Source organism: Macrotis lagotis, chromosome 7 (genome assembly GCF_037893015.1).
Source record: "Macrotis lagotis isolate mMagLag1 chromosome 7, bilby.v1.9.chrom.fasta, whole genome shotgun sequence".
Taxonomy (NCBI): Eukaryota; Metazoa; Chordata; class Mammalia; order Peramelemorphia; family Peramelidae; genus Macrotis; species Macrotis lagotis.
Genome location: NC_133664.1, coordinates 183,413,413 through 183,429,179, shown reverse-complemented (window position 1 = coordinate 183,429,179; position 15,767 = coordinate 183,413,413). Strand labels below are relative to the sequence as shown.

The window sequence follows — 15,767 nt, the reverse complement described above, 5'->3', positions numbered from 1 at the left end:
ACCCCATTTGCCTTGCAAAAACCTAAAAAAAAAAAAGAGGTAAAAGATGACCAACCCAAGGCATATGATACCTTTAAAATATTAAGAGAATCAATAATAAAATCTCCAGCATGTTATATTTTTGATTATGCATGTAATATGACTTCTAGGATAAAATCTTTTAATCTACTTTTTATACTCATTGTGGTTTCTCTATTATTGGTCACATAAGGAAAGTAAATTGAGAATGTAGATACGCCAGTGGTAGGTGCATAACATGTGAAAGGATCAAGAAGAATGCCTCATGAATATTGGATAGACCCTTCATAGAAGATCTCATGTAGATGAGAACTGCAAAGTATGAGAAGGCATATATGTGTTCCAATTTGTTCTGAAGTACAATATCAATGTTTGTGAAATTCCTGTATAGAAAGGGGTTCTCCCTCCCATATTCTTTTGGGCCCTGAGAAATTCCTTAGAAATACAAATCTGGCCAGGTGTCTTTGGGTCTGAAAATAATCAAGTACTCAAGTACTTGACCTGGTGTGTGTATATGTGTATATATATATATATATATACATATATATATATATATATACATATATATATATATGTATATATATGTATATATATATATATATATATACACATACATATATCTCATAAAATTGTTTGAAGAATCAGAAAGCACCCTCATCAGCCTAATTATTTGCTGTATCTATTAAATTCCAGGACTGCCTTCCCCTTCCCCAGGTGTGGCTGGAACAATAAGGTAGTAAATTCCTAGAACCTGTGGGAAGCTCATGAATATGTGACTCCCCCATCTCAGGAAATATGTTCAAACAAAGACCCTTTCTGTCTATAGGAACCCCATATTTACACATGATAAGATGATCTTTGCTTCTGTATCTTGCCTGCTCTCAGTATCCCCCCCCCCCCCAAATGCTATAAAAACCTGATCCCCTAAACACTCAGGTACTATCTAATTTGGGTATTCCATCCCCAGGCAGTCCCCAGGAATAAAGATCTCCACACTTATCAAATTCTGGTCTCCATCTCGCTCTTTGGGTTCAACAGTTCCACTGAGGCAGATTGGCCCCAGCATGGCATGATTATGGGTTTTAGGAATATTTTTAGGATACTTTTTGATAATGGTAAATGTTTACCAGAGGTGCCAAATAATTAAACAATTGGGCTGGTATTGGTGATCTTAGGAAAAGGAGAGATTCCTCAAAACTGAAGACCAGCAAATGACCCCAATTTGTAAAAAAAAAAGAGAAGAGGGTGAATTCTTTAAAATATGGGTCAATGTACTTTTTAATTTCTGGCAAAATTCCAGAATCTGTTATTAAAGGAATGATTTGTGAACATTTAGAAAGTGAAGTAGAAATAATTAAGAGTCAGAATAACTTCATTAAAAACAGGTCATTTCAGATTAACCTCATTTCATTTTCTCTTAGTGCTGTGTAGGGTATTAGGCCAAAAGTATTGTCAAATATCTTGTGGGAGGTCAGTTATGTTAGGTTTATGATGATAATCTTGTGTCAAGCTGGAGAGATATGGTTCAGGTAAATTGATTCGAACCTGGTTAAATATGTATCAGTGTAAACCTGGATGCATGTTTCTAGTGAAATGTCACAGGAATTTGTCCCTGACCTTAATGCTGTTCAACATTTTTATTGCCATCAGCTTATGATGGTTATTAAATTTGTATAGAAAACAAAGCTTGAAGTGCAGCTTTACATAGGACAGTTTACAAAGTCAGGATCTCAAAAAAATCTTGGAAGTCTAGAATGATTTGCTTCTCTAAAAGGATTAAATTTAATTGACATAATTTTAAAGTTCTATGTGTCAATGTAAAAAATTAACTACACAAATTCAGATTGGTTTAGTCTTCTCAGGTCCTTCATTTAAAGGGAAGTTTCTAGGTAAGCCATGTGTACTTTTCATTTGTCTCTAAACTCTGCTTCTTACTCTTAGACTTCTTTTTCCACCATGACCTTACAGCCTATTCACCCTAAAAGATCACCATCACCCCTGTGGTTGCTTCCTCTGGCTGATCACTTTTTCCTGGAACCTTCATTTTTTAAATCAAGATCAAGCCAAGTCATGTTCAGTCCTTTATTTCTTTCTGGGGCTCCACTTCTGACTCTCTGGACTTTTTCTTTACTATCATCCTACTCGCATACTTCTCCCTCCATTAGAATGTAAGTCCCTTTAGGACAGTGACTTTTTCTTTGCCTTCACTTGTAATTCTAGTCTTAGCAAAGAAGGAATAGTTTAGTAAGCATTGAATACATGATTGTTTTATTGATGATTTACTGTACTTACCTCTGTGAGAAAAGTAATAAAAGTATTAACTTTTCCACCATATTGATGAGTATACTCAGAAAGGTCTGTTCAAGGTCATTCATGTTGTAAATGATGTATGCCATAAATTAAGGTCTTATAAGTACTAGTCCAAAGCTCTTTCCTAAAAGAAACCTAGTATTTTTGTCAAGGTCTCTGATAATTACTCTGACTCTCCTATGATCAGGCCTCCTCTGGAGTGTTAACTTGTATCCTGCTCCAGGTGCTTTAAGGGAGATACTGATAAATTAGAAAGTTTCTGCTAAAAAAATACAGGTTGTAAGACATTTGGGAAACGTATCAAATGAATAAGAGTTAAAGTAATTAGGGATGTTTTATCTAGAGATTAGACACTGGGAAAATAGCTATCTTCAATCATGGAAGATGGAGGACATTTATTTTGTATTTTTCAAAGGGCAGAACTAGGATTACTAGGAAATAAACATGCAGATTTCAAATATATTTTCTTTTGCATTCAGACCTTTTGCATTCATCTGCTACTGCAGATTGGTACCTGGACTTATAAAGGTTATATGGGACACTGAGCAGTTAACTTACTTGCCCAGAATCACCCAGCCTGTAGGTGTCAGGAGGTATGTCTTCTATGTTAGATTATCTTTTTGGCCAAGTATTCAACAAATAAATATTTAAGACACTGACTAGTATAATTTTTTTTCAAAGACTGACCTTACAAAGGAGGATAGCATGATAGAATCAAATAAAGATATTAGGGTTAGGGTGGCTAGGTGGCGCAGTGGATAAAGCACTGGGCCTGGAGTCAGGAGTACCTGGGTTCAAATCTGGTTTCAGACACTTAATAACCTAGCTGTGTGGCCTTGGGGCAAGCCACTTAACCCCATTTGCCTTGCAAAAAAGAAAGATATTAGGATTTTTTTTTGTTTTGTGCAGCAATGAGATCAAGTGACTTGCCCAAGGTAACACAGTTAGCAATTATCAATGTCTTAGGTTGGATATGAACTCAGGTCCTCCTGACTCCTGGGTCTGGGCTCTATCCACTGAGCCACCTAGAAGTCCCAATATTTAATAAACTGTATGTAAGACTGTAAAGGGAAAATCTCTGCCTTCAAATATATTTCTATATTAGGGTAACCATTAAGAGTTGTCTAAACATGGGATGGGCTATCATTTGCTATAATTTTTCATAAAGTATCTAGAGTGACTTTCATATATTATAAAATTGATATCTTCAGTGCGAAGAATATTGGGAACAGAAAATCTGTTAGCATCTCTTCAAATATTCAAAGATATATTTTTTATGAAGATAGATCTAACTATTGTAGAACAGTGACCTTTGTGGACCAAGAAGAGGTTACATTTTCTTTCTCCCAACTGATTTTTATAAAATCTCAGCCAATACAACTGGAACAGCTCAATGCAATAGAAGTGACTTTAAGTCAGAGTGGTTCCTTCCCCAGGTTGGTTCCTGGGAAGTTAGAAGGAAATGGACTGCAGGATTATGAATATTTTGACTGTAGCAGTTCTCTGAGATTCTCTTTAAAAAGGACTTGCAGTTTGCATTGGTGTAAAAAATAACAACCTGACAAAAATCACAGATCCTTGAAATATGAAGAAAAACTATACAATATGGATATCTCACCTAAAGGAGGAAATAGCTGCTGATTCATAAAATATAAAAGCAGAAGAGACTTTAAGCAAACAGAAGGAAAATTCAGCAGCCATAGCAAGAGATTGGATAAGGGGAAAATAACAGGAGAAAGGAAATGAGAAAGAGGACAAAAGATAAGGAGGGAGAAGAAATGGGGGGGCAGAGAGAGACAGAGGGAGTCAGACACAGAGAGAGACAGAGGCAAAGAGAGAGAGAGGCAGAGAGACAGACTCTAGAAGGAGGAACAACATATAAATTGGAGTATTAAATGAAATTTCCACACAATAGGCTAAATTATGCTAATGGTAGGGCATTAGGTTTAGACAGGGAAGCTTATGATTCTGTTTGAGACAAAAGGATTTTAAATATAGATGGGCAATGACCATCTCAAGCAAATTCTTTCAATGATGGATTATGGATTTCTTCTTAAGAGTATAGCTGGTTTTGGAAAGAGCTCTGAACATGTCTGGAAACCCGTGCCATCTGCAAGTCTCATAATTTTCCATTTTTTTTTTATCGGCAAGGTAATCTTGGCAGTAGAGGACTATGGAAAGAACCTGGGCTCTGGAATCCGAGGTCCTGGTTTCAAATTCTGGCTCTGCTGCTTGCCATTATTGGAATTTACCTTTCTGGACTTTAGTTTCTTCATCTGAAATGAGGGGATGGAACTAGATTATTTTTGGCGGTCTTTCCAGTTCTGAATCCTATGAGTTTTGATGGGACCTCAGTTTCCTTATTGATAAAATAAGGATATCTACTTTTAAAAATGATTTGTAAATGATAAAATACTTTAAACTATTATTTTCATCATGATAATTAGTTTTTTATGACAAACTCACAATGAACAAACAAGTATCCAGAAGATTTTTTAATAGATAGCACTAGTTTTTGATGACTGAAAAAAAATCACTGAATCCACTATTGAAGGGGCATTAAACTTTACTGCTAGAGTGTTATAAAATTTAATGCCTTTTGGATTTCATTTTTAAATTACATTTTCACACACATACAATTTGCCATTAAGTCACAACATTTTATTAAACTGTACAAATAGCAATGACACTTTCAAAGTGCACTGGTTAAGAAGTCTAATTAAACAGGTGACTACTGTACATAACACACATGGTTCTTTATCTTGAATGTTGCACAGAGAGAAATATAAGAGAGAACAGGTTAGATTCCCTGGAGTATTGTGACTGGGTATTTTCAGTTGTCTTGATGTTGTTTCCTTTCCTTTTATAAAGTGAGGATGGTCACCATTAAATATGGTACCAAGTGAAAAACGTATTAGTGGAAAGTCGAGGCAAGTTTTGAATGAGGGAAATAATTTGATATCATCTTTAGTAGATTTTACATTTAATTTCTTCATTGCCAGGACAATCGGATGAAATTATCTATTCCACTTCCAGGGAAAACTGTACCAGGTGACATGTTCTTCCAACTTACCAATGTTGTCTCTTGCAAAACAGTGTGGGGGACGTGGATAATCAGAATGAACGGTTTTGAAAATCTCAAATGACAGGCTACATTTATTGTGATAGGATTCCCATGAAAACCTTGTTACTGTTCTCAGTTTTCTTTTGGCCAGTTAAGCTTCCACAGATGTGATCAGGGTAAAATAGGTCAGCAGCTACTGGTCTGAGGCTGAAGGAAAATTGCCATGGCATCTGGCAATGTGCTGTTTAAGTCCCAAGATGTTTCACATGGAGTTTGTGCCTTGATTCATCAAGGAGTTCATTGATCGGCACTTTGTACTCAAGTGCAAGGGCTAATTTAGGGCAGTATTAAGTTGTTCAATCTTTCACAGTACGCTGTACCATCTTTCAAGTAAATTACTACTGTGCCGGGAGTGAGGTGGCAAATCTGAACCTCATGGCAAGTCCTTTCTCTAATGCCCTGAAATTCGAGAGCATTTCGGAAAAGAAGGCAGGAGATGTAACGAAAGACATTTGTCATTAGTGAAGTAGAGGTGGCTTACTCTACAGATAAATGTCGGGAGTATTGGTAAAAGCTCGTAGCCCTCTCTGGTGAGTGTTTCTTTTCTTCTCTGAGTTGAAAAAGGGACAAGATTAAGTGTTGCTTGAGCCAGTTCAAAGAAAGAGGGAAATCCCTTCAGTCAGAATGGCTCTAGAAAGACTAAATGCTCAGGATAACATCCTCTCCATCCTAGGGTTAATGAAAGAAAAGTTTTTGAACATATTTTGGTCCATGCTGTTTATCAGTGTTCTGTCAGCAAATGATAGCTGGGGTTTCTCATTAAGGAATTCTTTATCAAAGTTGCTGCAGTCACTTGGAGATTTCTTCAGTAGGTTCAAACCAAAAAAAAAAAAAAAAAAAAAAGAGAGACAGACAGACATATTAGGAACTGAATTTATCAACTCAATTTTTCTACCCAGGCCTAAAATCTCTAATTTAAAGCAACTTCCTTATAACTCTGGTGACAGGGGGTCAGGACTGATGCCTATTTTATAAGGCAATTAAACAAGTCACACTATTCTTGGACTTGATGCACGGAGATACCAGGGAGATTCCCATAGTTCAAGTGAATGCATGTCATCTTAACACAACAAGCACCTTCTTGGTTAGAGAGTCAGGGGGCCATTTTTATACAAAGATATATGAGGAACTCAAGTGAGAAAGAAGAATCAAAGGGGAGGGATCCACTTAGATCTATATAGGTAATCAAGTTTCTGCTTATGGAAGTGGCTTTTGGTTATTTCAGAACAGGGAGAGGATGTACTACTCACCAATTAAAGGTAGATATTGTCATCCTATCCCTAGAAGTAGGGGAAGTCAATCATAAATAAATTAAACCTCCCTTGGCATCCCTTGGTAATTGAGCTTCCCATTTATTGAATAGAAATTGCAAGTAGGCAGTTATCCATGAGGCTTAACCAAGAGAGCTGTCAACAAGAAGACAAAGGACTGAACATTTTGCTTCAAGCTAGTGTAGAGGGCAGGGAGAAATGTGCAATTGCCTCTAGAAATGTAGATCTGATTTTGTTTATGCCAGTGTTATTAATGGCCACGTGCAAAGTATAAATTGGTCTCTGCCTAGAAGGGGAAGTGAAAGGGATAAACAGAAGGATGTGCTAGAGCTAGTTCTTAGTGGTTCAAGAGAGCCAATCAGCAAACATTACTAATCAGAGCTTGATTTATTGTTTGCTGATTGTATAGAATTAAAAAAGTGATGAAGAAAATAGTAATAATGCAAATTAAATATGTATTGCATCTATATAAATATGTATGTATATGTATTAGGTGTATATATTTATCTGTATCTGTGTTTTTCCCTGGAGACTGGTTGTTAAATATTCACTAGCATAATCATGTATAGGCAACACAGTTTAGTGGAAAGAGTACTGGGATTTGAATTTGGAGCACCTTAGATAAAGTTCTGGCTCTTGTATTTCCTATCTGTATGATGTTGTATGATTCATGGGGCTGCTAGGTGGTACCATAGTGCATAGAGTATGGGTTCTGTAATCAGGAAGACCTGAGTTTAAATGTGACTTAGATACTAACTAGCTGTGTGACCCTAGGCAAGTCACTTCACCCTGTTCGCTTCATCTGCCAGGAAAACCTCAAAAGGGGACATGAAAAGTTGACTATTGAAAAATGGAAGAGCCAATATTTAAACCCCAAAAGATTTCAAGGATAAAATAGAAGGGAAAAAGTCTATGAAGAGATAAAAGAAATGTAACCTATGTTAGGAGACTGGAGGATGGAAGAAAGTTACATCAATAGGGAAGGAAAGTAGATGGACCAAGAATATTCAATACTAATGGACAATGATGAGGCATTTGCAGATTCTGAAATTCTATTATTTGATGAATGCCCCCGATATTTCATTTCAACCAATATGTTTTCAGTGTTAAACAACTGTAACTTGTTGCTTTCTCCCTTAATGACTATGGTGAATCAGGAGGGTATGACTTGTCTTATCCTCCCACCTCTGATGTTGCCCCTACTGGCACCCTCCTATTCAAAAACTAGGATCATTCTCTTCTTAAAACACAAGCAAGTTATCTTCTAGACCTGACCATCTGAGAGAGATCCTGGTAGCTATGTGGTTTCCTGGTCACTTAAAGGCATTAAAGGCACTTAAGGGCACCCAGATTTCAGGCCCTTCTGACTTGGCAGAAGGGGTTTCAAAGCTATGGGTGTCATCATGCCTTGCCTTACTACCCAGATTGTTTTTATGTAAAGGCAAAGGGAAGGACTAAGTGAAATGTGTCTGCCCAAGCTGAGTACTAGAGCCTCAATGAAAGATTATTCTTTTCATGTTATGACTAAATAAATCTTTTGTTAACTCCTGAATGACTAATGAGTGCTGCCTTTTATCCCTATACTAAATCTAAACTAACTAGGGATGGGACTGGGTCAGATATGCTTATTATACTCATCAAATGCAATCTTTATTAGAAAACACATATCACTGAGGATGTTGTTTAGTTGTTTCATTTTTAGTTTAATTTAATTCCATGATCACATTTGGGGTTTCATTGGCAGAGATGCTGAAATGGTTTGTCACTTCCTTCTCCAGTTTATTTTAAAGATGAGAAAAACTGAGGCAAACAGGGTTAAGTGACTTGCCCAGTGTCATACAGTTAGTAAGTGTCTGAGGCCAGATTTGAATTCAGGAAACTGAGTCTTCCTGACTTCAGACCAAGTATTCTATCTATTGTACCATTTTTTAGTTGCCCAGCTCCTGGAAATACAAAATGTCTTTTGTTTAAAATTATTCCCTCTTTAGGCTTTGACCAAAGTTCTGATGCTGAACCATTTTCTACTAAAGGTGAGAAGCAGCCTTTCAGTAAACCCACAAAGTTTCTGGTAAATAAAAGCTTAGCATTCTTAGATCCATTTGCCAAAGGGAGCATTCTTTGAATACCTCAATCTCCAAATTTTCTTGCTCAACACTGTAGTGTAGGACAATAGAGAGAGGGTTAGATTGGACCTGGGTGTTTTAAGTTCCAAGCTCAGCTCTGCCCTTTACTAGTTGCAGTGACTTCACCTTACCAGATCTTCCTGAGGGAATCAGACTGGGAGATCTTTAAGGCCCTTCCCAGTTCGAAATCTAGAGTCTTATGAACCTCTGTAGTGTTCTTATATAATAGTGGTTATTACTGGAGGGCAACCCTACTATGGAGAAAATTCAGCACCAAAAAAATGAATAAAATTATTAGAAGAATTAGGTAACACTTTCAATCTGAGATGAACTTATCATATAAGAAAACGAACAACATAAACTAATCAGTTTTAATAACTCCATCTATGTCCCACCTTTAGTGAAGCCTATTTACAGACTTAGCCTGGAAGCCTGTACTATTTTGAAACTGGGCAACTTACTCTACTAAATCTCAGCCATGTAGATCTAGCTCATCCACTTCCTTTATCCCATTAAACTCCATATTTTCTCCAATGAATTTTCTTTAATGTGCTTATCATTTTGAGCACTATTTTTACAGATGTGTTGGTAAAGAAAAGTTTTGGTCTAGTGGTAAGGCACATCATTTGAGGAAAAATACTTTTTACTTTTCATTATCCCTTAATCTTAAAGAGACTATTTATACCTGTAAAGCAAAGAATGACAACTATCAGCTAAACCTTTAGCAAATTTAGCAAATCCAATAAGGCCACCAATTTTGCTTTGCTTTTTACTTTTCTAGTGAACTTTGTATATTTCAGGTCTTTCTTCCTATCCTATAATAGGTTATCCCTTTATATTACTTAGTTTATAAAGAGAAATATGACAACATTTTTCTCATTAACCTCTTCTAAAGAAGTCTGTAACTACAGATATGTCTCACTGACGTGGGATCTGACTAGTCTAATTTCACAATAAGATTACTGAAAAATGGCTTAAAAGTCAACCATAAAATTACAATCTTTGGTCCTCTCTTCTGAGCCCTTAGTTTCCTCTTCTGTAAAATCAAGAAGCCAGACTAGACAATACCTAAGATCTTTCCAGCACTAGCATGATACTTTGATTTTCTTTGGAAGGGGGTTGGCCTATCCCATAGCATATATTCGGGAATCACTCCATTCTTTTACCCTCCCTGCCCCCCTATGTTTGAAGAAACCACTCATTTTTCTTTATAAGGTGCTATGGTCAGTTTCTTTTTAAATAGAAAACTATCTTTGAAGTTGGGGCAGAATGAGCAATCTCCATAGCAGTGATCTTGTGGTATCCTTCACAGACTAGAGTCTGCTCCTTATCCCCCCATCCCCTAAACTGATAGTATCTTTCAGGATGCTTACTTAGGGTATGGCTTGTGTTGTTTGCTCCAGGTTAAAAAGAATTTCAATTATAGCTTCCATTAGTTGGTTTCCATTACCATTTTGGAACTAATGCTACAATGAGCTGAAATTATGTAGGAATGGGGCATGATTTTAAATGGGGCCCTGTAGAGGTTTTAATAAATTGTGGGAAAATGAGTAAGTATAAAAGGGATGTTAAATCTTTACCACTTTTAGTTTGAAAGATGATTCAATCTCCTTTCATCTATCTTCTTAATATATTTTGTACCTATTCCCTTTCTCTCTGCCCATAGAATCATTTCCATTGCTCAAGCTCTTTATCTTTTTTTCAGCTGAATTATAGCAGTAGTGTATTTGGTCTACCTGCCTCTAGTCACTCACTTTACTAATCTATATTCCTAAAGCACCAGTCTGACCATGTCATCCTCTTGCTCAAGAAGCTTCACAGGCTTCCTGCTGCTTCTAAGGTAAAATGAAAACTCCTATTTTTGATATTTTAAGCCTTCACAGTCTGTCTCCAACCTATATTTCCTTAGCTAATCTCATATTAGTTCTCTTCACACATTCCACCATGTTTTAACCAAACTGACCTACTTATTTCCCACATCCTAAATTCCTTTGTCCTTCTCTGAGTCCTTGCCCAAGCAATTCCCTACAGCTAAAGAACACTCCCTGCTAAATTTCAATTCCTTAAATCCCTAGGTTCCTAGACAGTACAGTTTACTCCAACATTTTACACTTTATGATCCTCCATTGTAGTGTTCTATCTTTGAAATTACTTTGTATTCATCTGAGGATGTGCTATTTCACCTGGTAGAATGTAAACCTCTCTGAGGACAGAAACTCTTCTATTTTGTCTTTATGTCCCCAATAGCACTTAGCACAGAGACCTAAACTTATTGTTTATTCATTGAATGAATAAATCTTCTGTTTTATATTATTTTACCTAATGAGGTCCTCTGATGTCAATTAAGACAAAAATTACTATTTGCAAACACAAAGTCTACTTATCTTGTGTAGGTTAACTGTGAGAAAATTGTTGGAAAAGTAGAAATAAAATTGATTGCAGATTCTTGGTATGAGTTGAGAAGTATGGTAACTTTGGGTAATATGCACTGAGTATAAAATATTGAGATTAGTTCCAAAAGGCAAAGTCATTTTGCTGCCTTATAGTCATATTTTGAACCAATATGTATAGCCAAGACACATATGATTCAGTTCATTTCCTGTTTGTGATCATGGGCATGGTTGAAACATTAACTGATGGGATTCAGCTTTCTCAGTGACAAAGATTTTCACTATTTTATTTCCACCACCAGTTTGGAATCCAATAACGATACCATGAGCTAAAATTATGTAGGATTGGGGATTAGTTGGGACATGATTTTAAATGGTACCCTGTCAAGATTTTATCAATCAAACTGTAGGAGATTGAGGAAGTGTAAAAGGGGTGTTAAGTCCTTACCACTTTTGGCTTGAATGGTGGCTCAATCTGTTTTCGTTCAAGGTCCTCCCAGTTAATCTCCTTGAAGAAGGCATGCAGACGGATATTCCCTTTTATCCCCAGTCTTCGTTCAGGTTCTCTTACAAAAAGCTAGGAAGTTGATGAAGAAAAGAAGTTGATTTTCTCATTTGGAAAGCTTCCCTTCTCAACATTAGTAATTATTGTGGCTTCACAAATCCTGAGAAATATTTAGAGGTCAGGAAGACAACTTCAAAGTTGGAGATCTTGTGAGAATAAATTCCTTCTGCTATCTCATCACTGTTATTCATCCTCACTAGGTCTTGGTTTGTTCTTAGAAAACAGCACACTTGATATTAATTTGGCAACTTGGACCATCATGAGAAAAGCAAATAATGGAGATTATTAAGCTCTTCATGAGTATAAAGTACAAGTCAATTTAATAAATGTTTCAAAGGTATTGCAAGGGCAGCTGGGTGATATAGTTCATAGAACATGGGCCCTGGAGTCAGGAGGACCTGAATTTAAATCCCACCTCAGACACTGACTGTGTGACCCTAGGCAAGTCATTTAGCCTTGATTGCCTTACAAAAGAGAGAAGGAAAAAAATGTAACGAGGCATGGTCAAAAGCCAATCTCAGTCATGAAGATCTGGGTTCAATTTCTGCCTCTAACATATATTGTCTCTATGACCCTGTGCAAGTCACTTAGTTTCTCACTATTTCAGGGAATTCTCTAAGTCTATGTTCTGGAGAACAGGTACCAATCTGTATTGACAAAAAGGTGGATGATTGACTGTCATCTTTGCCTTCTGACTTATTATTTTTTAGTCATTCTCCTAGCTTCCAAACTTAAGATCTCAGACATCTTTCACACATCCTTTATCTTGTAACCTCTTGCCCCTCCTCCACATAGTTCTGTTCATTCTTTGTAATTTTTTTTGCATATTTGTTTCTTATTTTCCAAGTTGCTGTCACTTGTTTGACCCTATTATCAATTCATACTTGGAATAATGTTATATACTTATAATTGATTTCATTTTTTACTTATATGTAAACTTTTTCTTATTCCATCTTCCATACTATTGAAAGATTAAACTTAAAACATAGTTTTTCTTACATAATTCTACAGTTCAGAAACCTTTAGTGGCTCCCAACTGCTTAGTTTCTTAATCTTTTTCTTAATCTTTTTTTGTGTGTTGTGGACCTTTTCTTCTCCATCCCCATCTCCAACCAAGAGTATTCTAGGGAAGTCTATGAACCTTCCCTTAGAATAGTATTTAAAGGGCAGCTAGGTGGCACATTGGATAGAGCACTGGCCCTGGAGTCAGAAGGATTTGAATTCAAATTTGGCCTCAGACACTTAATAGTTACCTAGAGGTGTGAACTTGGGCAAGTTACTTAACTCCATTGCTTTGCAAAAACAGAAAAAGGATGTTTACAATATATTTTATAACTATATTACATATGATATATTTAATACATATGATATGTACCCCTAATTAATAAATGTCAAATAAAATACAAAGAATTACAAAGGAAACCAATTACATTAGCAAGAGATATCAAAACTTTAAAAAAATCCATGAACTCTAGGTTAAGGAATTCTGGTCTACAAGGAGTAGTTTACCTTTCAGATCTATGGAAAAAGAAGCAGTTTATGACTAAGGAAGGCATGCAGAACATCACTAAAAACAAACTAGATGATTTTGATTACATTAAATTAAAAAGTTTCTGCTCAGACAAAAACCACTGTAACCAAGATCAAAAGAAATGTAGTAAACTGGGAAACAATCTTTACAACTAATGTTTCTGTCAAAGGCCTCATTTCTAAAAATATACAGAGAACTGAGTCAATTTTTTTTTTAACAAAAGCCATTCCCCAATTGACAAATGGTCAAAGGATATGCAAAGGCAATTTACAGATGAGGAGATCAAAGCAATCCATAGTCATATGAAAAACTGCTCTAAATCATTACTTAGAGAAATGCAAGTTAAAGCTTCTCTGAGGTACTACCTTACACCTCTCAAACTGGCCAATATGACCAGAAAGGACAATGATCATTGTTGGAAGGGATGTGGGAAATCTGGGACACTATTACATTGTTGGTGGAGCTGTGAACTCATCCAACCTTTCTGGAGAGCAATTTAGAATCATGCCCAAAGGGCAGTAAAAATGTGCACTTGACCCATCAATTTGACCCATCAATATCACTACTGGGTCTATACCCTGAAGAGATGATGAAAAAAGGGTAAAAACATCACTTGTACAAAAATATTCATAGCAGCTCTGTTTGTGGTGGCAAAGAATTGGAAATCGAGTAAAAGTCCATCAATTGGGGAATGGCTTAATAGATTGTGGCATATGTCATGGAACACTATTGTTGTATTAGAGACCAGGAGGGATGGGAATTCAGGGAAGTCTGGAGGGATTTGCATGAACTGATGCTGACTGAGATGAACAGAACCAGAAAAACACTGTACACCCTAACAGCAACATGGGGGTGATGATCAACCTTGATGGACTCGGTCATTCCATCATTGCAACAATCAGGGACAATTTGGGGCTGTCTGCCATGGAGAATACCATCTGTATACAGATAAAGAACCATGGAGTTTGAACAAAAACCAAGGACTGTTGCCTTCAATAATTAATTAATTTTTTAGGGTTTTTTTAAAACATTTTTTTTTTGCAAGGCAATATGGTTGGGTGGCTTATCCAAGGTCACACAGCTAGGTAGTTGTTGGGTATCTGAGGCCGGATGTGGACTTGAGTGCTCCTGACTCCAAGGCCGGTGTGCTATCCACTGCACCACCTAGCCAACCCTATTACCTTTAATTTAGGAAAAAACCTGATATCTTATTGTCTGATCTTGCTATCTCTTATACTTTATGTTTCTTCCTTAAGGATATGATTTCTCTCTCATCACATTCAATTTGGATCCATCTATACCATGGAAACAATGCAAAGACTGGAAAATTGCCTTCCGTGGGGGGTGGGGGTGGGGGAGGGAAGTAAGATTAGGGGAAAAATTGTAAAACAAAATAAATAAAATCTTCATAATTCAAAAAAATAAAAAAAATAAAAAAATTCATCTGAGGTGTAAAAAAAAAAGAAATTCTCATCTAGAGAATCAAGTACCAACTCCCAGGTGTGGCATTCAAGAACTTTATAGATGGTACCCAATCTACCTTTCCAATCTTACTTTCCATTATACTTCTATAAAAATGAATTTCTTCCCAGTTCCCTGAATATGAGATTTCTTCTTCTCTGCTTTTGCCTATGCTCTTTGCTTCATTTGGAACGTTATTCTTTTATTTATCTATAAAATTCAATTTATTCCTTAAACCCAGTCTAAATCATACCTCCTTTCCTGATCAACAAAGTTGAATTATTAAACTCAGTTCAATAGGTATTGTAAAGCATAGGGAACAACATAACCACTGGTAGGCAAAGTGTGGAACATTTATTTCCTCCAACTTTCAATAGAAAGTATTGTGTCATTATACAGTTTTAAAAAAAACCCAAGCAATGACTGAACCCTGTGTGACCTGGGACAAGTACCTTAACCTCTCTGGGTCTCACATTGCTCATAGTTAAGTGGGGATATTGGGTTATTTGCTATTTAAGGTCTCTTTAAACTATAAATATCTAATTCTACCCTTTCTAATTTAACATATATAATTGTTACTTTCTTATTCAAAAACCTTCTGAGTTTTTAATCCTCTAGAATAAAATACAAAAGCTGAATATCGATATTTATTTATTTAAACATTTAAAGACCTTTCAGAATTTGACTCTGGTTTACTTTTCCTGACTCAACAATTATCAGCTGTTCCTAGATTTTTTCTTACATTCTCCTGCCTCTGGGTATTCATCAGAGGTTTTTAACCTTGGTTCCTTGATTTCCGAGTTTCCTTGTGAACATGGGTGGGAAATATTTCCTCTTTAAATCAAAGAAATTCTTCCTTTGTAATTCTTTGAATTTTATTTTATGCATTTAAAAGCATCATTCTGGCAAAGGATCCCTAAAAAGGTTCAGGATGTTTAGCATACACTATCCCACATGCCTGAAATATATACCTT

At 36.2% G+C, this 15,767-nt stretch overlaps 1 protein-coding gene across 3 annotated transcripts in view; it reads right to left on the bottom strand.

Moving 5' to 3' along the window:
- Positions 1-4,967: 4,967 nt before the first annotated feature.
- PRKCQ (protein kinase C theta) overlaps positions 4,968-15,767 on the bottom strand; it is a 191,268-nt gene continuing 180,468 nt past the window's right edge. For all 3 annotated transcript variants that reach the window (XM_074194181.1, XM_074194179.1, XM_074194180.1), the window contains 2 exons: positions 11,685-11,813; positions 4,968-6,255 (listed from right to left, as the gene is read on the bottom strand). In XM_074194181.1, coding sequence (XP_074050282.1) covers positions 6,100-6,255; positions 11,685-11,813 — 285 coding nt within the window. In that variant the 3' untranslated portion in view covers positions 4,968-6,099. The remainder of the gene's footprint in view (positions 6,256-11,684; positions 11,814-15,767) is intronic.